General features: G+C 39.3%; 1 protein-coding gene across 8 annotated transcripts in view; it reads left to right on the plus strand.

The window, feature by feature from the left end:
* The window catches only part of MYO5A (myosin VA), a 103,956-nt gene that overhangs the window by 35,350 nt on the left and 47,540 nt on the right, over window positions 1–21,066 (plus strand). For all 8 annotated transcript variants that reach the window (XM_083850025.1, XM_083850027.1, XM_083850029.1 and 5 more), the window contains exons 5-11: window positions 10,132–10,288; window positions 14,289–14,432; window positions 15,640–15,721; window positions 17,223–17,330; window positions 17,824–17,930; window positions 19,483–19,748; window positions 20,384–20,465. In XM_083850025.1, the coding sequence (XP_083706151.1) occupies window positions 10,132–10,288; window positions 14,289–14,432; window positions 15,640–15,721; window positions 17,223–17,330; window positions 17,824–17,930; window positions 19,483–19,748; window positions 20,384–20,465 (946 nt within the window). The remainder of the gene's footprint in view (window positions 1–10,131; window positions 10,289–14,288; window positions 14,433–15,639; window positions 15,722–17,222; window positions 17,331–17,823; window positions 17,931–19,482; window positions 19,749–20,383; window positions 20,466–21,066) is intronic.

Here is a 21,066-nt window from a genome sequence, read left to right on the forward strand (position 1 = left end):
GATACAGCATTCTGTACATTTTTAAATTTTTTTTTTTTTTTTTACAAAAGTTGGCTTGTTACTCCACGCAGCAGCCCTTTGAGAGTGGAAGAAGTAATTCCCTGTGTCAGGCCACACCTTGTGGGATGTACCAACACGGGCGGGTTTGTAGGCTCCCTCAGTGGGAGCGTGGGGATGATGTGGCTCTGCGGGAAGGAGGAGCAGTGCAGGTGAAGGCAGAGCACAGGGCTGGCGTTTATCGGTGCTGACGGTGCAGGGGAGACTTCTCCCGAGGGAGGACACCTCCCAGGCAGGCCCAGCAGGCCCAGTAGAGGGAGCGGAGAGAGGCCTTCGTCCATGTAGGCTGTCGGCAGCGCTGGGAAGTACAAAACCAGGGTGCTTTTCCCATAAAGGAGGCCAGAGAGCCAAATCCAGAAACCAGGGGATAATGGAACTTATTTAGGGCTGCAAAGGTTTTTGTGATTAAAATAGCTTGTTCAGAAGGTTAATGAAGGGCAAAAACGCTGCCGCTGTGAGAAGTGGCAGGCGCGCGGCCCCGGCCTGGCACCTCCCCGAAGCTGATGCTGTTCTGCCTTGATCTGAGAGCACTGGAAAACTGCCGAATAAATTCTTATTTATTTATTGATCAGTTAAATTACTTCTGGTTGAAAATCAAATCCTGGGTTTGTAGAGTGGCCAGTTCCTGTAACGGCTCCTGACAGACACAGTGCTGAATTTCCAAGTCCTTCACGGTGAGCAAGTGCCGCTTCATGTGCACGGCCTTGCTTGCTGTCGCATGACACCATGCTATGTTAAACCTTCCCAAGCTGGAGGCTTTTACAGCTGCCTTTTATTTTGGGACAAGTGTAAAAGGCAATTTTGGTTCTTCAGAAAAGCAAATAGGTGTACCAATAGAAGCACCATGCAGAACTGGGCTGTGGTGGACCAAGCAGTGAACGCGGCACCCAAGCCAACACAGGACAGAGAGAGCTGGTGCTGGTGAGAGCATGGGCGGTGAGCTCTGCGTGACTGCAGAGGTCAGAGGGATGAGAGGCTCTTGTAGTGCAGACAGAGGTGCAGACACTGTAGCTGTGAATAGGTACTTGGGAGTTGCAGGAGAAGAGCAGGCTGGAAGGGGCCTCAAAAGTGTGTGTAGAGGAGCTCCCTCTGTCTGGGACATTGCATACAATCTGAATACATAGCACTACATTAAAATCTGACTGTAGTATCACTCGCTCTTAATTGAACCAGTGCAAAACCCCCTGGAAATTTGCTAAAAGTTTGGATTCAAAAAAAGGCATGTAGTAAATACAGGCATTGTGTGTACATTTGTCCAACTGGCCCATTTCACATTGCTTTAGACCTTGTGCCCTGTATTACAGACACAGAGCAGTGCTATTTTTATTCACGGTTAGCATACTGAGCTGTGAAATGCAATAGCTTGTTCTGAGCTATTGTTTGCATTTCTGTGCTGAAAGGCCACTGTGACTAAGGTTACCACATTTCTGTCCAGAACTTCCTGTAGAGAAATGCATGGGTGTATACTGTGTCCTTCACCTGCACGTGCACTTTGGCCATGTCCAACAATGTAGTATGAATTACAGGAATATAAAATCCTTTTCTCTGTCCAAAACCATGTTTTGTGCTGAAGAAGAGCGTTCTGGGAAACGTTTTGGTTTTAAGTTTGCAGTCACTGGTGTTTTAGAAAATGCTCCATCCAATTCAATTTATTGAAGTGAGACCTATTTAGTGAGTCTTCAGATGAGGTGTGCAAAATCTTATCATTATCCATATACCATGGATTTACCCTTCTGTTTCTCTGATAGCACCTCAATGTTTTGTTCTTTCCCAGCCATTCTTCTACTACTCATCCTGTTTCTGGTATTTGAAAATGCACCGTCCTTTGAAGACTGTGCTCCCTTCTGCCTGCTGGGGCTGGGAAGTTCCTTCCTAAATTTCTTAGTAAGTTTATCAAGTTGTTTTCTGCGAAGGTCACAAAGCATTCGATACTGCAGAGAATTCTTACTTTATCTTGATGAAAGCTGATGGATTGCACAAGAAAGGAATTTGAAATCCTTTGTGTTGATGATTACTCCAAGGCTGGAAAAAGCTGTTTGGAACAGGTGGCGTATTAGATGTATTTCTCTATTCCCATAACATCATCACTTGTAAGTTATTTGGGAACATTGATAAAGCAGTTACAATATTTCCATGCTGGTTTTATTTTCAGTGCATTGTATAAACTTGTTTTATTTCATCTTATCAATGAGAAAATTATTTGGTAAATTTTTCTGTGCTCTTGTTTTTGCTATAGCTGCCTCACAGAAGGAAACATTTTTAATAAATGTATTTGTTTAGTCATGCTCTCAGATACAAAGATGTGTGAATGTTCTGGCTCCAGATACTACGGGTTATTTTGGTCACATGCTGTCACAAATATGCAGCTGGGATATTGAGAGATTGATTGCAAAAAATAGGGTGCCTACTTGGTTCAGTGTTATGCTTGCCTTGCTGGAGACACTTAATCTTGCCAGCTGCACATGTGTATATGTATTCTTGCACAGTCTGAAAATCTTCAGAAGGTAAAATGTCTCACTTAGTTTAAGCTAAGTTTGTGTTAGTGCTTAGTGTTTAATCCTGTGGCTCTTGGAGTAGCTGCAGCTGATGGAAGTACAACAAGATTTCAAACATGCCAGACTTTCAGAATTAATCCTATCTGATCTTTCATCGATGTCATTATTTTTCAGCTTCTCTTGAGTTAGTTTTTCTGCTGCTGTAATACAGCTGTAGGATGATGTGTCACTCAGAAAACAAACTCAGGTTCCTTTTCTGTCATTGATGGGCACGATTCACATTGATGTAAATGGTAATCACATATGTATGCTTAGAACAGAAACTGTCCCAGCAACTGTTCCCTGAGTCACAGATTCCTTCCCTGGGAGTTTGCGTCAGGTTAGTCGTTAACATACTTTGATCAGGGTTCAGTTTTGAAAAATGTAAAGCAATTTCAGGCTTACAAGTCTACTCCATTACTGTAGAATTGCAGTAGAGTAGCAACAGTGAGATCAGGTTGATGAGACTGTCTCTGTTGGATTAAATAAGCTATTTATCATGGTCTTGGTCTTGCACTGAAGCAGTAGGAGATTTGGTATTTACGGATCGTGGGATCAGGCCTTGAGCAGCAGTTTGTGCAGTTTTTATTTAAATAAAAAATGAATCTGTCATATGACATGGGGACGGTGCCCTTAGCCATTACCTAAACATGTTACTCTAAATTAAAACAATAAACCAATAGCAACTCCACCCCACAAAAAATGGTAGTAGATTTAATTAAACCTCTTAGCTCTGGCCACCTTCAGGCCATATTTTTCCCTTAAGCCACACTGACAAGAAGCTTCTGTAAAGACATCAGCACCTTGGCAGTGTCCTCAATGTTAACAGATGTAGATGATTTGGGATGAAAGGCAAAGTAAGCACTAATGTTCTTCTCATCAAATAGCTCTATTTGGTCTCTCCATTTAAACGAAGGACGTCTCACTCTGATCTCTTCTGCCAATCTCATCTATGTTATGTGGCATTAAGACAGCTCAGCTTTGAAGTAGTGCATCACAGGCAAGTGTTTGAAGTCCACATCAAAATCTTTTAAAATCAGCTGTTAATGATAACACTTTTGCCAGGCAGAGATGCTGGTGGCTTGGGTAAGGATGGATTGATACGTGTATTGAGGCTGATGTCAATAATTCTGTATTCTTTTTGTTTGTTTTCCCAGGCTGATGTTTTTGTGGTGTGTGTGCTTATATACATCTATTTGACATTATTTGCTTTAGAGTCATGAGTCTGAAAGACAAGATCAAGTGATACATCTAATGCATCAGTCATAGGAAGGAATAAAACACAAAAATAATGTTGTGCTTTGATGATTAAATTGAATAGCTCTGAGCTTCTTTAATCCCCTCTGAAATATGTATTGATGGGTTTTTAACTGTTTTAGTGTTCCTGCTTCAAAGAGGGACTTTCTTTTGGTATGTATAGAGGAAAAAGGTAAACAAAGTTATCTGTAGGGATTTTTCAATCTATATGTCTTGATTATCCTGATGTTTGGACAGTTTGCTATGAAATAATGGCAGTAACGCAGTAAGCTAGTTTGGTTTTTGAGGGAACCAGGTTCAGAAAGGTACAGCTATCTTAAGGAATAAACACTGAAAATTGGCAACTCTGCCTTTAGTGTTATTAACTGTTAATGTTTATTTTCTTACACTTTTTTTCCTTACTTGTCTCAGTTTTTCGATTGGCCAGCTGAAATCGTTAAAGTTGATGACAGTTAGCAAAGATCAGTAGGTCTTTTTGCAGCACTTTGTCACTGGGCACCTCTGATGTGTACAGTGTTACTCTTGCTTCCACTAAGGTTGGCAGCTGTGACCTCGTGGGAGTAGAGCTTCTTCCATTCTGAGCCCTTTTGAAAGCATTTCTCTTCAATTTCTATGAAATACAGAATTTAAAGTTAATAGTAGTCAATGCTATTAAAATTAAGCGTTAAGATGTATGCTCATCCTCAACAAAGTTTTTTTCATGTCTTGAAAACGAGATTATTTTTTGTAAGCCACTTTCTGGTTTCTTGTGCACTGTCATTTCATTTGTATTTTGCAAAACCCTTTTGTGCATGTAAGGTATCTCAAGTCAGTTTGTAGAACTCTTTTTTTCCAGTGCTGAATCTCCTTTGAGCAGAAGCTGTTTTCAGTATTGAATTTTGCAGTGGTTTTTCAAAGCACAAAAAAAGCCCTGCTGAAATGTAGGTTGTAATCTCAAGCTTGCAGTAGTTAGGTAAGGAAGTCTACATCTATTCTGTTTTGGCACTCTGACATTAAAATTCCTCATGAACATATTGCCTTGTCAACAGGATTTGGTAGGTAAAGCAAAACTGTATTTAAAATTTACCAGCCTATGCACAAATCTGTTTCTGTCTTCTACTGGAATTATGATGATGAAAAATTAGTGACATTTATTGCTCATTCTATGACCATTACTCGCCACAGAATAGAGCTGTGTATAGGTTGGATACAGTGACTGAATATTGCCTTTCAAAGTTAGACATTATTTTTGTGATAGATAACACTATATTATTATTATTATTATTATTATTATTTATAAGTATATTTATATTTATAATATTTATATTAAATTTTATTTAATTTTTATTTATTTATAATTATTTATAATTATTATTATACTATCATTTATTTATTCCATAGGGTGTCACTATTTGACAAGAACTAGCTGGTATCATTACACAATGCTTGAAGTGTAGGCCTGAGAGAAGGATATGGAAGATTTCTGAACCAAGTCCCCTGCTGCTGAAAGCAATCTCAGCCCATCATTTTGTTTCTGAAATGGACAGGCCTATCATCGCAAACCCTGATTTTTATTTTGGTTTTTGTCATTCACTTTTCCTTGAGCACTGTTAAGAAATGGCAAAAGCTGACTGGGATCCTGACTGATACCTGAACGTAATGTTTCACATTTCTGTGAATGGTGAGCTGTTCACAGTCGATCTGTTGTGGTCTGCTGTGATTAAATGCCTGTTTTCAAGCTAGTTTGGCTTAGTATCATATCACTGTAATGTATTTCTGTATCATTGGATGTGATCATTATCCACCTTTCAGTGAAAGAGGACTCCAGCTTCTCATCTCCCAGTTTGCTTTTCTTCAGCTCTCGTTGTAAAAGCATAATTAAAAAGTTCCATTCAGAAGTAATCTTCATTTCAAAATCATCTAATTATGTGCTTTACACTGAGAAGAAGCAGGAAGATGGAGACGTATTGCACAGATAATAGAGTGTGGCATCAGACTGCTAAGTGGTGTCACACACAACACTGTTGCCCTACTTACTTGTTTTATTGGCTGAAAATTTTAATTATAGTGCTTCTTTTCCGACTGGTGACATGTTAAGTGCTCAGACCATCAGGTGAAAGGTTGAGGACTAGTGATTTAACTGAAAATATCTCCAAAGTTGTTATTTCTATCTGCAAGGAAGAACTCAAATGTTCTTTGTTTTCTGTTTTTTGTTTCTTTGTTTTTTAATATAGACTGATTATGAAAATGTCATTTGGCATAAGCAGAGGTATTTTAAACTGCTGTTTGTACTAAACCAAAATATATTCTCTGCACATTTTATGCACTGGCCAATATATTCAAATTCTGTTAGCTGGTGTTTTCTTTCCCAGTTATGTGGCGTTCTGTTTCCTTAAAGTTCAGCGATGTAGAAGCCCTCGCTGCAGAAGTGCCATGGCTGCCAGGAAGGACCAGCCTTCCTTCTTTGAAGACTTGAGTATCTTGCTGCCTGGTCGGACATTCATGTGCCAAGTCTTGTCTGGGGTTGTGGCAGCAGCCGCTGACCCTGCTGTGGGGTGCTGTGTTACGCTGTCCTCGCACCTTCTCCAGGCATTGGGTGCGATCTTGGATGTTTTGCTGTGTTTTCCTCTCTCTGTGCCAAAATGCAGAAAGAATAATGTGCTAGAGGATGGCAACTCCAGTGTGTTAAACCCAAACAATAGACTGATGTACTCGTGAGGACAAGGGAGTCTGAGAGTGAATGGAGCGCTGGCAGGGCGATGCCAGAGGCTCGGGCTGCAGACAGTGAGAGGCCTTTGTTTCTCATGACTGCCTTAGCTTTTGCAAATACAAATATTCATTGCAGAATAGAGGACAGCAGCTTTTCTAGCTCACACAGAGCCAGCCATATCTTCTCTAAGCAAATTTCTAAAAGGTGTGTGTATATGTACTTACACAGGAATATAGGAAGGGATCCTTTATTTTGAGCACATGCAGGAGTGCCATGGGAAGAGGAGACCTTCATATCTCATGGTGTGGGGAGAGGGTACTCCAGGCTAATTAGGAACAGTATTCTTCAGGAGGAATTATTTCGGCCTCGTTTTTTATTATCGTCTTTGTAAACATGGAAGTGCTCTGAAGAGATGAGTGTTTTCCCGCTGTTCCTGAATGCCCAACCCGATGACAAAAGCTGGGTGTGCTTTGCATGCTCACACATACGTGCTGGATGGTCTGCCCTCTGTCTTGGTTTGTGCTAATTCCACTCAGTTTCTGCTAATTTCTCCACCTTCTTCATTAAAAAGTATGCCAGTTGTGCAAGGAAGGAAGTCATGCACATTGTTTGTTTTTGTTTTTTCAGTGCTTGTCTGGATTGAAATAATAAGGGAGGGCCTCGAGGCAATTTTGAGGCAGGCTTTGATACACACTAGACTGGGTAAAGTGTCTCTGTTGGAATTAGCTGTTGGATGAGGAGAGATGGGGCAGTGACTGGCAATTCAGTACTGATGGCTTTGGAAAGGCTGCAAGATGAGGCATGGGTGTGGGTTCATTCTCTAAAATGAAGCCGTTGTTTCTCTATATGAGTAGTAAAGCATCTTTGTAAACAGAAGGCTGGGAGGATTTCGGGGACTTGCTCGGGTCTAAAATGTTAATGTGCTTTTACCAGTTTCCTATTAGTATTCAAAACACGAGGATCCTATTTCATAACAGCTCCAGAAGATATTTCTGTAAATCACCTGATGATTTTGGAAAGTGCTTCTAGAATAGCAGTAATAAACTTGATATATCATCGAATCCTGCCACTCTCACTACGTGTACCTTCGTGCCTCGCAGCTGGAGCAGTAGATGGAACTCGTGTGGGATTTCTCAGCTACTGGAGCTGATCCTTCAGGGAAGTGACAATTACCATGAGGCACACTTATTTTTTTGTCCCTTTCTTGGCAGCACAGTATGGTGTTTGTTTTTTTTTGTTTTTGTTTTTTCCTGACAGTTTTGTTAAAATGTATTACTGAGGTTGCATTACTTTGTTTTTTGAAAGCCTTCTGTACTTTGGGAACTAAGCTAAAAATAACATTAATCATCAGAGAGGATCCATTTCGCAGGACTTGAGTTTAACAGATCTTCACATATTTAGCAATATTTAATACATGAAATGGAGCTGGTGATCTACAAATGAAAAGCTTATGTTATTGCTGACTTCCTGTGCTAGGCAGCTCCTGAAATCGGACCAGAAGTTTCCTATTTTATAATGGTATTGGTTTAGGGATTTTTTCATACGTCAAAGAGCACCGGGGGAAGAAAAACTGCTGGTTCTGTGAAGAAATTATTCTCTGTTATTGACTCAGTGCAGGAACTGTCTGTGTGAGAGGAAGACTGTGTGTTGTCAATTGTCCCATTTAGGCCTAAATGTCACGCTTTTGGTTGGACTTCTCTCATGTCCTTCTGCATCTCTTTTTGAACATGAGCACCAGCATAATTCACTCTGGCCCCTGATATGCAGAGCCACAGGCATGTATATCCACCCCGGATGAACTCTGGGAGCAGGGAATGAGGAAGAAGCAAGAGTGTTTCTTCTTCCTTTCCCAGATGGAAGTCTTCGTCTCTGCTGCGAGCTGCCCTACCGCCGCAGGCCTCGCTCTAGCAGGCTTGATGCCCTTGGTAAAGGAGATGTCTCATCAGGCCCATGTTTTAATTTCCCCATGCCCAGGGCTGGCATCCCTGGCAGTTAGGCATACTTAACCTGGGCTGTCCATAACCTGGCACCAAGCTGCGTAGTTACACTTTCCCACTTTTCCCACTGAGACCGACAGCTTGATGTATGCGAATGTGTGAACTGTGCTGTAGTCATTCGCACCTATCCTATGTGTTAAAGGAAAGTTGAGAACACAAAATTAGGTTGCTTTGATCTTAACGCTTTCATATTAAATTTAAAGCAGCACCCAGCCATTTCCTTTTACCAAAATGTGAAGAACCCGCTTTACCCAATGAATTCCTTTGGTTAGATGAATCACACCTTGGCTCTCGCAGATAGGAGATGTTACCGGGGCTCCCTTTAGCCTACATCCGTGTGCAGCATGAAGTAGATGCTGGAGTTGTGCTCTTATCTGGAGAGTTGGGGATGCTTTTGAAGATATGTAACAGCTTGAGAGCAACCATGTGATCTGTAATTTAGCTTCTTATTTCCATCAGCACCTTTTTTTTAAATGTCAGCAGTAGAACCCCACACCTCCTGGAGGGCCTTGAGGGTGCAGAAACCACGGATAGATTTTTCATGCATATTTCTTCACTTCCCCTGCATAGCATTTACTTGTGGCCTCAGCAGGCATTTGGAGACACTGCAGACTTCGTATATGCTGTTTGAACATATATGCATGCCTGAACTTTTATCCACCATTACAGTACTTTAAGTGCAGCTTGGTCTGGGGCTTGGCTACACTCTTTAGTTCAAGCCCCACCCAGCTTTCTAAATCTTTGGGGTAAATTTTTATTCCTTCTTTATCCATTTTCCTGTATGTAAGACAGAGTTAAACTCACCCAGCTCACAGGAGGATTTTGAAATATTCTTTTAAATTTTGGAAATATACAGTATAGTATAAATCATGTATTTTTTTTTTATTTTAAAAAAGAGCCAGGCTATAGAAATGCTAATTTCTGTCACTGTTGTTTTGTAGTCTATTTTTCAGTCATACAGTCAGGGTTTATGGGTAGAGGCCTCTTTGGGGTGAGAGAAAATTGCTTGCCTAGCAAATTAAGATCCCTTTTTAAAAATTTATTTTTATAATGAGGAGAAATATCTTTACAACAAAGGGATCCTCTGCTCCAGAGCTGCTACTTGTGTCCTGAACAGTTCTGCTTGAATTTTTCAGATTCAAAACAATTCTGGGAAAAGTTGGTGATTAGATCAGAAGGATGAAGGGTTTCTGTTGCTAACTCTGCTCTTGATTTCTCTATCTGTAAGATAGCATTAATGATCTTTACTAATGAGCACTGATTAGTGGGGTGCTTTACCAGACACTCTGAATGGAAGTAGCTGCAGAAGAACATAGTGTTATGGTGGTAACAGGTGTTTTAGTCAGGTTTTGTAGAACAAAATGATGGCTGCTTGAACTGCAGGGGCAGCCTCTGTCCTGAATGAGCATCCTGGTCACCAGCAGCCCAATTAGCCATTCAGGGAGCTTTATCACTGACAGCCTTGTTTCTGCCACGTGCTTTACATTATTGCTGTATCGCTAACATTTATGGTAGAATGATTGCTGCCAAGCTGGGGACATAAAACAGAAGTGTCCTTGAGAGAATAGCTGGTAATCAGTACGTCTTTGTGTTTCAGAGATGAGCGAAATCAGTCAATCATTGTAAGTGGAGAATCTGGGGCAGGGAAGACAGTCTCTGCCAAGTATGCCATGAGGTACTTCGCCACGGTCAGTGGATCTGCCAGTGAAGCCAATGTTGAGGAGAAAGTCTTGGCTTCCAACCCCATAATGGAGGTAAGAGAGCTACTGCACTAACTCCTACCCTTCAGTTGCAGTAATTGTTTGGGGGCTAACATAAGCATTCAGTAAAGAGATCAGTTCTTACTTCAAAAAAACCCAGACTGAATATGTTTTAAAATTTCATTTTTAATCCGTTTACTGGGAAGTGCTGTAATAATTATTTTGGGCAGTATTTATGAAATGGTGTGAGAGATGGAGTAATGTTACAGTATTGTTGAAGTATTTCACATAACAAAGTAATTTTTATAGGAATACTGCTGTAAATCTTTTCAGCTTTGTAATACTGGTAGTTGTTGAATAAAGCAAATACTAAATTTTAGTAAAATGTCATCATGGAAGTTAAATTGAGAAAGCAAACTTATATGAGATGTACACAGTTTCAGAGGGAAAAAATGACAGAAGACGTAATTTGGCAATAATTAGCTCAGACCGTAATGTTTCAGTTGTGTACAACAAAGGTTGTGCTAACTGTAGTCAAGTCCCAAAGCCATTGGCTTGGGAGCACGGACGCTGTCAGTAGACTGCGGGATAACATGTACAGTTCCCTACTGCTCAGGATCTCTGTTCTACAGGAAGCTCAGGAGATGCTGTAATTCTGATGTCATGGCCAAGCAGAAAACCTGATCTGAATTATTTTGTCTTTTGTGTCTTTGCTTACATGTGTAGATCCAAGTTGTAGCTGAAGTTAAGGAACCACAGAATCGTAGGGATTAGAAGGGATCTTTGGAGACCATCAAGTCCAAGCCCCCTGCTAAAAGCAGGTTCCCTACAGTAGGTTGAGCAGGAAAGTGTCCAGGCAGGTCCTGAATATCTCCAGAGAAGGACACTTCACAATTTCTCTGGGCAGCCTGTTCCAGTGTTCTGTGACCCTCACTGTAAAGAAGTTCTTACGCATGTTTGTATGGAACTTGCTGTGTTCTAGTTTTTGGCCACTGACCCTTGTCTAATCACTGCACACCACTGAAAAGAGCCTGGCCCCATCCATTTCTCTCCCACACTTTAGATATTTATAAACATTGATAGATCACTCTGTCTTCTCTTTTCCAGGCTGAACAGACCCAGGTTTCTCAGCCGTTTTTCAGAGAGGAGATGCTCTGGGCCCTTAGTTATCTTTGTGGCCCTCCTCTGGTCTCTGTCTGGAACCTTGTATAAGGAAATGATTCACCAGAGACAAGCAGTCTTGGGGGAATTTCTTAAGAGAAATGGCTCTGTCTATGAACATGCACAAGCTAAGAAGGCACATTAACTAAAAAAATGCTTAGGATGATTGATGTCTTGTTAGATGTTTAGCATCTCTATGCAATAGTATGAATTATTAATGGATAGACATGAGCAAATGGAATGTACGCAGTGAAATTTGAAATGCAAGATGCTGTCATTGTTTTTTTTTCCTCAGATATTTTAAAAAATGAACTGTGTTTTATTCCTTTTTTTCCTCCTGGCATGAGTTCATGATACTCAGGCTATAGCTGCCCCATCACAGTTGTGTGTGTTCTGCCACAAGGTAATCATGCCTGGTTTGTAGTGCTGTGTGGTGGTTTGAAACTGTTTTGTGGGATAAAATGAGCTGTCTCATGATGGGCAGTGGGCTCTGCTGTTGAGTAACCAATGTGTCCAGTGATGGCAAGAAGTCAGGAGTGCTGAGCTTTGTCTTGAGCTGCACCTACCCCAGCAGTGGCAGCCTGGGCCCGTGGGAGCAATTAGGAGTGTTGCATGGGTGAGCTAGTCCCTGAGTACTCCTTTCACTGCTCCAGCGTTAGTGTTACACCGGCTTTGGCCATGTTGAGGTTTGTTGGCACTTTCATTTTATTTTCTAGGAATAATGATTTCTTGAACCTGTGAAGATCTAAAGTTGGAATTGCTTTAGAAGATATACTTGGATGAGTTACCCTCGTAACTTCTAACACTTAAGCTTTAAATAACCTTTAAAATAAGTGTTGTGAAATGTGAAGTTGTACACAAAGACTGGGGTAGCAAAATTAATGTTTTGAACTCTTCAGCTGGTAAATCAGCAGGAGCACAAATCAGAAAGAAGCTAAGTAATGAAATTTAGAAACATTGAACTTCACATTTGCTAAGTTAAGCAGAAGGTAATTTTAATTTTTTAATTTCTATATCACAATCACCATTAGTGTCAGAATTTCACATCATGTTTGCTTACTAAATACTCTAATATCAAGTGACTATTATAAATTGTACATTTCTAGCAACTTTTTGAGTAATTAGTTTTGTAGCTAATAACTATATACAGTCTGTCTATTGCAAATGTAGAAATAGTCAAGTCTTAAAACATATCTTTATATGTAACTTCCTTCCTCTTTTTCTTTGCTACCCTGTGTAGCTATGCAAAGTGTACAGCTTACTGGGTACCTTAGTCAGCAGTCATTATAATGCCGAAGACTTTCTTAACTGTGTTCATACATACAGGCGTGGGACTTTGGAATAGGTCCTTTCAAATAATAATTGTTTTCTGAAAATATTGTAATGTTACATTGCTACCTACAACAAAAAATACATCATGGTAGCAATAATTTTGAAACACAAGAATACAGTTTGAATGCATTCAGTTTGAGTGAATTCAGTATTTCTTAGAACTGCAAAGATGCAATTTGGTCTTACAACCTTTATAGCAACTGCTCATCTGATAACCACTTGGACATCTGCTTGGCCAGGCGTGTGTGCTGCTGCTGCTGCTGTAATGTGGTTTCTGAAAGTCTAATCCCAGCTTTCAATGCTGTACCCTGCTAGCGTTTACAGATTCACTGCTCTTCTGCTACAGATTTGGAATACTGATACTCAGCATGGCTATTCGTACTCATTTGGTTTTGCCCAAATTTATTTCAGTACAGAGTTCCTATGGATGTCTACGTGAATAAAAAACCTGGGACATAGATACAGCTCTGCATTTTTTTAGTTGTGGTGCATTTCAGGGTTAGATACTTGATCACATAAACACAGTGGCATATGAATAAAGATAATGTGCTGTGTAAGAGTTACACCGAATTCTATTCCTTTTGAAACAGAGATATCTTTCAGACTTTTTGAAAGGTGAATTGCCATATGATGACTATAATATGATCCCATTTAGAAGAAAAGCGTCTTTCCTTTGAATTTCAGCATGTTGTGATTTGCATGTCTCAAAGTTCTGATATTTCCAGTCTGGTACCCATAGTGGTGTGAATCCTAACACAGGTGAGGTGCCGTGAGTCACAGCTGCACCAACACTGCTTTGCAACCGTGGCCATCGTTTCCCTGGATATCACAGGACCACATACTATTGAAGACATACCTTAAATATTTTTTATTATGAATAAAGCTATTCTGAAGCAATCTAAATAAGTTACGCACACATTGAAGACAGCGCTGAAGACTGTCTCAGAATCTATAGCCAATCTGCTATTGAAGGAATTTAGTTTCAGGCAAACAACATGGGTCTGTACATGCTAACTGTTAGATTATATTTAGGAACACAGTAAATATTTTATAACAGTATTTTTGCAGAGGGGGTTTGGAAATATAGTTGGTTCTGGAATAATAGCAATAAAACTGTTAAGAGTATAGGGGCAGTTTGCTGGATTATAGCTTTGCAATAGGTAGATTTACACAGGTTGCAAGTACTATACATGTATCTTTGTACATACAATTGCGAATATATACAGTGTGAAATAATAGATACAATTTTATTAAACTCTTAGAAGAAAACTTGCTCTATGTGAGATTTCTGTTAGACTCTTTAATTCCTTTTAAAAGACTACAAATGATTTTTTAGCTGGAAAATGAGAGTATGTGGAAGTGAAATCATTACTAGGAAGATCAACTCCAGATCTCATGTCAATGAAATAACCATATTTTTGATGACCAGGCAGAGATCATTCTTGATTGTTATGAAAACTGGACAAATTAATGTTTATGTAATTGTGAGCCATGTAGATAATTAAATAGATATGATAATTTCTAGTAGTTCTTCAACCTTTACAAAATTCCCTTTTTTCAGTCTATCGGAAATGCCAAAACAACAAGGAATGATAACAGCAGTCGCTTTGGGAAATACATTGAAATTGGTTTTGATAAGAGATATCGAATCATTGGTGCTAACATGAGAACTTACCTCCTGGAGAAGTCAAGAGTGGTATTTCAGGTAATACTGATGCAATCTTCTCATTTTATATTTGTGTGACTATGTTTTAAAAAAAAAGAAAAAAAAGCTGTTGCTGATGTTAGGTGTCTCTTGTCAGAGATGGTTCTAATGTCGTTTTTACTATAGCACGTGTAGGGAAGGAGGAGAGAAGGAAACCATGGCACTCTTCAGTATATGAATTATTGATAGCTGTAAAATGTGTATTAAAGAGGCTGTGTATTTTAACAAGAAATATCTTCAGTGCACAGCTAGATATGAGTTTGTGCTTGCCATAGTGTTATAGGATCAGGCTTCAAAACCTAACAGAAATATTCATGCTCAAGAGCTTTCTGTTGTGGTTTGCAAAGCTGCCATCTTAGCTCACTTTAAGTCTCTTGGTAAAACCCACTGCTATCACAATAATCACAAATGAGACTTAAGAGAATATGTAACTTAATCTTTCTTTAACTCTTTTCATTTTGGTATTTAATACTTGAGCAGATCTACAACCTTTTAGTCTCCTATGCTTCCTCTCCATATTTGCTTACTCTGTAGTCTAGAGCTTAGTAAAAATTGACTTACCCTTGACTGTCTGCCTAAAGGTATAAAGCAAATAATTACGATTTGTACTGTGTAAGGGTGTTATACGAGTACTGTTGTATATACCAAAATAAGAGAAACTTGCTGTGCATGACTTAGCTAAAGGAGAGTCTTTTTTCTTGTTTTTGTTTTGAAATTATGAAGTTTAGAGCCCTTAAATTCAGAATTACGGTGTTAGTCATGAGTCATAACCTTCTGAGGTGTGTTTGTCTTCCATTTTAAAATTCCAGCTTTGCCTTGGCAAGAAAGATATTCCCTTCACTGGCTTACTATAAATGCTGAAGCAAATGGTATTAGTTATTTTTGGAAAATGAAAAGCCTTTAAGTATGATCATCGCACTCACCCATAGAATCCTGATCTATATTTAAAAGTAATCTACAATTCTGAAAAGCGAAATCATGCACTTTTTTTAAAACAAAAATGTCTGCATGCTTCTTACTGTGGAAAATGGATTAAATTAATAAAGAAGGAAATGATAGATACTGATTTATCTTCCTTTTTCCTTGTGACTTCTATGCTCTTAATGTAATGCTAGAGAATGCATTAAACCTAGTATTTTTTTTCTGCTCATGGATGTTTCTGGCACTTGTTAAATGGTGAAATATAATCAATCCTTTTCTTTTAAAGGCAGAAGAGGAGAGAAATTACCACATCTTTTACCAACTATGTGCCTCTGCAGCATTACCTGAATTTAAAACTCTACGCTTAGGTATGAAATTCACAGTAATTGTGTTGTGCAATTGTATGTACAAAGCAGTATGTCTGAGCTTTTTTGAGTCTTAGAGCCAAAAGAAGAAATGCTGGGTTTTAAATTCTAAACTTTTTAACCCTCGTTGGAAAGATATTGAGAATAACTAAAATGGCAGATCTCAGACTTGGTTCTTTTTAGTTAGAAAGTAATGGATTTGCTTATTCAGCATACTTTAATACATTGCGACTGTAATCATTAAAACTTACTAAGTCCAGATTCCATAGTAGTTTTCCAATTGCAAGGGTGAAATTCTCTTCTCTTGGTCCTTTAAAACCTTTTTACCATGTCTCCAGCTACTGGAAAATTTTATCGTTTCTGGTATAAGCACCTGAAAAACTTGTAGAGTATTCTGTATATGCATACCTCCACTTGGGCTGTTACCAACAATTATTTTACCGTCTCTGCTGATCCAGTGATCACAAATCTGATAAGTGGAAAATTCCTTTTTTTCAGATGTAAATGCAGAGACAGGACAGATTTCTCATTTAAAAGGAACTGGTACTTTATAGAAGAAATGGGCTATGATGACAGGCAATCCCCTCATCATTTTAAAAATTCAATATGAATTTCAATGCTTTTTGTATATTTTTAAAAGTTAGCTTCTTAGTGGGAAAACTGCACAGTATGTTGGTACTGATTTCTGAAATGTCTTTCTGGTTTCCAAGTGTTTCTCTGCTTTTCTAAACCATCCTGGCACATTTAGGATTCACATCTGCTAACATGGGAAAGAGAGTAACTTATGTAATTATAACTAAAGAAGCCATGTAGGAGACTCCTCTTGCAGCTTTTTTGAAAAGTTAGTAGATCAGAAGAAGAGGAGATTGTTATTACAGCTGAAAGCATGGCCACCAAAACTGTTAGAAATGTATACAACACCAAAGAGAACTGCTTTCCCAGTGAAGCCCAGTGCTGTCCCCGGAGTGGCAGGAAGCTGTCAGTTCTTCAACCAAGATTTCTCAGCCAGGACAGATCACAGATATTTATAAGATTAGGCTAGACTATGAAAGAGAAATGAGAAGAAAACAAGAACAAAATAGATTTATTTATTTTTAATATCCTCATACAATAATAGCATAATAATAACTGCAACATAACCCCAAAGTGCTGCTGTCAACTTTGCACCTACCTGTGGGGTGGTTGGCTCAGGTTTGAAGAATGATTGCTTACAATGTGGTTATTCCGCAGGTGTGGAAGTATGAACCAAGATTAGGTAGAGAATATGATTGAGGGCCTATTGTAGGTAACAAGTAGCTTAATAATACTTATTTGCACTGTGAAATCTTGAAAAAATTATTCTCCAGAACAAGTAGGTGGTACAAGCCAGAAAATGAAAACATATTGACATATTTCAAATCATACAGTCTGCTAAGAGCAACTTAACCATTACACAGCTTTACAGATGTGCTGTGAATTTCTGCATCAGTGTGTAAAAGATTTTATTTATTTTTTTATCTTACAGGGAATGCAGATTACTTTCACTATACGAAGCAAGGTGGAAGCCCTGTGATTGATGGCGTTGATGACGCTAAGGAAATGGTAAACACCAGGCAGGCCTGCACTTTGCTAGGTAATTTGTAAAACGTAATCATATCCCAAATGTTACATGCTAGCAAGTGTTTTCTGTATTACTTGTGTGTATTTTCTTCATACTTCTTTGTGTTTAAAAAGCAGGAAAGCTTGCTAACTTCTGGTATTGAGATATTTTTATTGCATTTAGGGGATGTTAAGCTGCAGTGGAATCACATATCTAGAGTAGGAATGAGACACCTGTGAACATAAATACATGTTGGACTCCCTTGGAGTAGCACATGAAGTGTTGGAGGTCTCTAAAAAGCACTTTGAAACAGCAAAGTAAATAGTTCATATTACTGGATCTTTTTCACATGTGGTAATAGAATGTTTTTAATAGAAATGAAGCCAAGGAGTATGTTCAATACCAAATTCCCCAAAAATAACACACACTGGTGGCAGTTTTTCTCTTCTTAATAATTTCTTTCAACAGTAACTCATGGTTCTTTACTTCTTCATCCACTCAAAACATTTAATTCATCATTTTTCAGGGATTAGCGATTCCTACCAGATGGGAATTTTTCGAATCCTCGCTGGCATCCTTCACTTGGGCAATGTGGAGTTTGCATCTCGGGATTCTGACAGCTGCACCATTCCTGTGAGTAGTAGATGAACTCAAGGCCATGGTTTCTGTCCTGGCAGTTGTGCGTTCTGCTTGCTTGCAGAAGGATTTTTGTCTGAAAAAACGTAATAACATAAAAACAAGCAATATGTTTTTGTTTCTAATATATTAACATTTTCAGTTCCTTTTGCAGATGGATCCAACTCTTCTCAATTTAGAGCTTTTAGACAGTATTCTTTGTATTGAAACTGTGGCTGCCTTAATTTCTTTTCAGAACTGTACCTGATCTGTCCTAGAAAAGTCTTCTAAACAGCTTTGAAGTCCTGGGCAGGTGTCTAGATCTTTATATTCCTACATGAATACATTTCCTGCCCATAGTATATGGTTTGCAGAATGGACTGATTTTTGTTAAATGCCAAACTAGCCCAAGTAATTGCAAAGCAAATGGTTTCCAAAGGTCTCTTCAGTGTCTAGATGACAGGAGCCAAGGATATACAGATGTGACTCTTTTAAGAGTGTCATGGTTTTATAAGTCTTTTTTTAACTTTGTTGGTCAGCAGCAAGGAGTGCACAATCTGATATGAAAGCAAACCCTTTGTTAGTAAGGACCAAAGCTTCCTACTGCACTCCTTATTTTGAGATTAGAAGCAAAATGATCTGGCTTCTGTTCTGTTTTTGTCACTCTTCTTTTCCTTGGATTCAGAAGTGAGCAGTTTCTCCTTGTCTTTCCTTGAATATCTACTGCTGTACTACACAGCCTTCATCATTCTCTCCCTTCAAACAGTACAAGCAGTTGCAGGGTTTATTCTCACTTGGCTAGCAGTTGGTTTCTCAAGCATCTGCAGTAGCAGTTTCTGGAGCTGAGACAACAGGTCCTTCATAGGACCACAGCTAATCAGTGTGCCTGGTCTGAGATTGTCTGTGGGATCTAATGGATAGCTGCTGTGAAACCACAATAGACTAGCTCTTTGGTGTGTCTTAAAAAGGTTTTCACTACAAATAAAACATCATTTAATGATCACAGGTACGAAGCTGATGATGAGCCCCAGAACGTGACGAGGTAGCCTGGGTTGTAATGGGCATCTCCAATGCAGGAATCCCACTGGAGGGTGCCCCATTACCCATCACTCCCTGCCATGGGTGTATATAATTAGACAAGAGCACTACTCAGGAGTTGTAGTCCCTTCTGTCCCCAGCACATAAGTGATGTCCTGTCCTTTGCATTTCACTAGTTTCTTCGCTCAAAACTGAAACAGTTATAAGAACTCAAAATGCAAAGTCCATCCTTGTGAGGTTAGGAGATTCATTTTTGCAGAGGTTTCAGGTTCCCTGTGTCGGGCTTTTTGATTAACACGAGTATCAGGAAATGCCTTTGGGGAAACTGATTTGGTAACTTACTTCAGTGATGGAAATGTGATAAATGGGCAGGGAACTTCTTACTTTCTGGAGGAAGATGAGGTCAGGAAGCTGCTGTTGTTGCTTATTGTTAGATCACTGCAGGCAGGCAGTTCTTTGGATTAAATGATTGCATGTGAAATATTAGTAATACTGTTTCAAGAACTAACAATTTTATTTATTTTTTTATTAGCCCAAACATGATCCCCTCACCATCTTCTGTGACCTCATGGGTGTGGAGTATGAAGAGATGGCCCACTGGCTTTGCCACAGGAAGCTTGCAACTGCCACTGAAACCTACATCAAGCCAATTTCTAAACTCCATGCCATCAATGCCAGAGATGCACTTGCCAAACATATCTATGCTAATCTCTTTAACTGGATTGTAGATCATGTGAACAAAGCCCTTCATTCTACTATAAAACAGCATTCTTTCATTGGAGTGTTGGACATTTATGGGTGAGTCTTTTTGTCAGACATACACCACTTTTTATGTCATTTTCTTATTGCAAAGTGTCTCTGTCTTTATCATGCAGCACTGTTTGGATTAAACAACCAAACAAAACAAAACAAAAAAAAATCACCAAGCCCTTAGCAGCTGCTTATTCCAGATGAAGGAAGTAGGTGTTTAGTTTTGACAAGCTATCCAAGATCTTTGTCTTGATTTTAAGTTTGACATTTACAGTGGGATTTCATATTTTTGGCATTTGTAGTACCTTTACGTATTGCATAGAAATTTGATAAATTAAATAAACTAAATAAAGAAATTGAATTGCATATTGGAAGTCGCATGCTAGTTGTAACCTCATGGTTCGTTCAGTGTAGCACTTTCAGAGGGTACAAAGATAACTAGCGCTCTCGGGGAATGTCAATCCCTTCCCTGTGTTTTATCATCCTTGCCAAAAGAGGGAGCATTTCTGAATTGCCATTGCTTTGCAGCTTGCCATTTCCCTGTCTGCTTCATTGCATGGTTGTGGTTGTTTATGCCTGGAATAATGCAATTAATTTGCTTGGAGGGAGGGAATTTGAAGTTATGGGGCCATTTTATCTGTCTTTTCACTGCATAAATAATTTTGAGTATCTGCATATTTTAGATTTGAGACGTTTGAAATCAACAGCTTTGAACAGTTCTGTATCAACTATGCCAATGAAAAACTGCAGCAACAGTTCAATATGGTAAGTAGGAAATTACTGGCATTTCCTCTTCTCTTTCCCCTCCCCAAAGTCCACGCAGCTAATTGGGTCCCCAGTGGTTAAGATGAATTCCTTCAGTCTGTTAACCAGCTGTCCTGGCCGTGGGGCTTGGGGGATGGGGGATGGGGAAAGATTGCCTATCTCCTGGAAATAGATTTTATGACTAACTGCTGCTCTGGGACTATTTGAAATTCTGATCACAATAACAATTATAAGACAGAAGCAGTGCTTGGCAATTAAGACCCTGAGATTGCCTGTCAACGAGAGCACTGTATGGATGAAGCTGGAGTTAGCTGGGTCTTTATAACCTGCAACAAGAGTTTATGCACTGATAGGAAAGAGCAGAACTTCACTGTTGGAAGTCTGCCACGCTCACTTTCTCTGCTAGTGCAACTGGCATTATTTTTGGAGGGTTTACAGCCGCATCCTTAAGTTGATCGCTGACGTGTGGCAAAAGGCGCCTCTTCTCCCTCCTTCAGAGAGATCACGATTCTCTTTCTCTCCTCAGCCTCAGTGACGTTTGTAATTATATATCTTACCTGCATAATGATGAGGCAAGTTATTTATGCCAGGCCTGTTGCTA

This window comes from Anser anser (genome assembly GCF_964211835.1).
Source record: "Anser anser genome assembly, chromosome: 10".
Lineage (NCBI taxonomy): Eukaryota > Metazoa > Chordata > Aves > Anseriformes > Anatidae > Anser > Anser anser.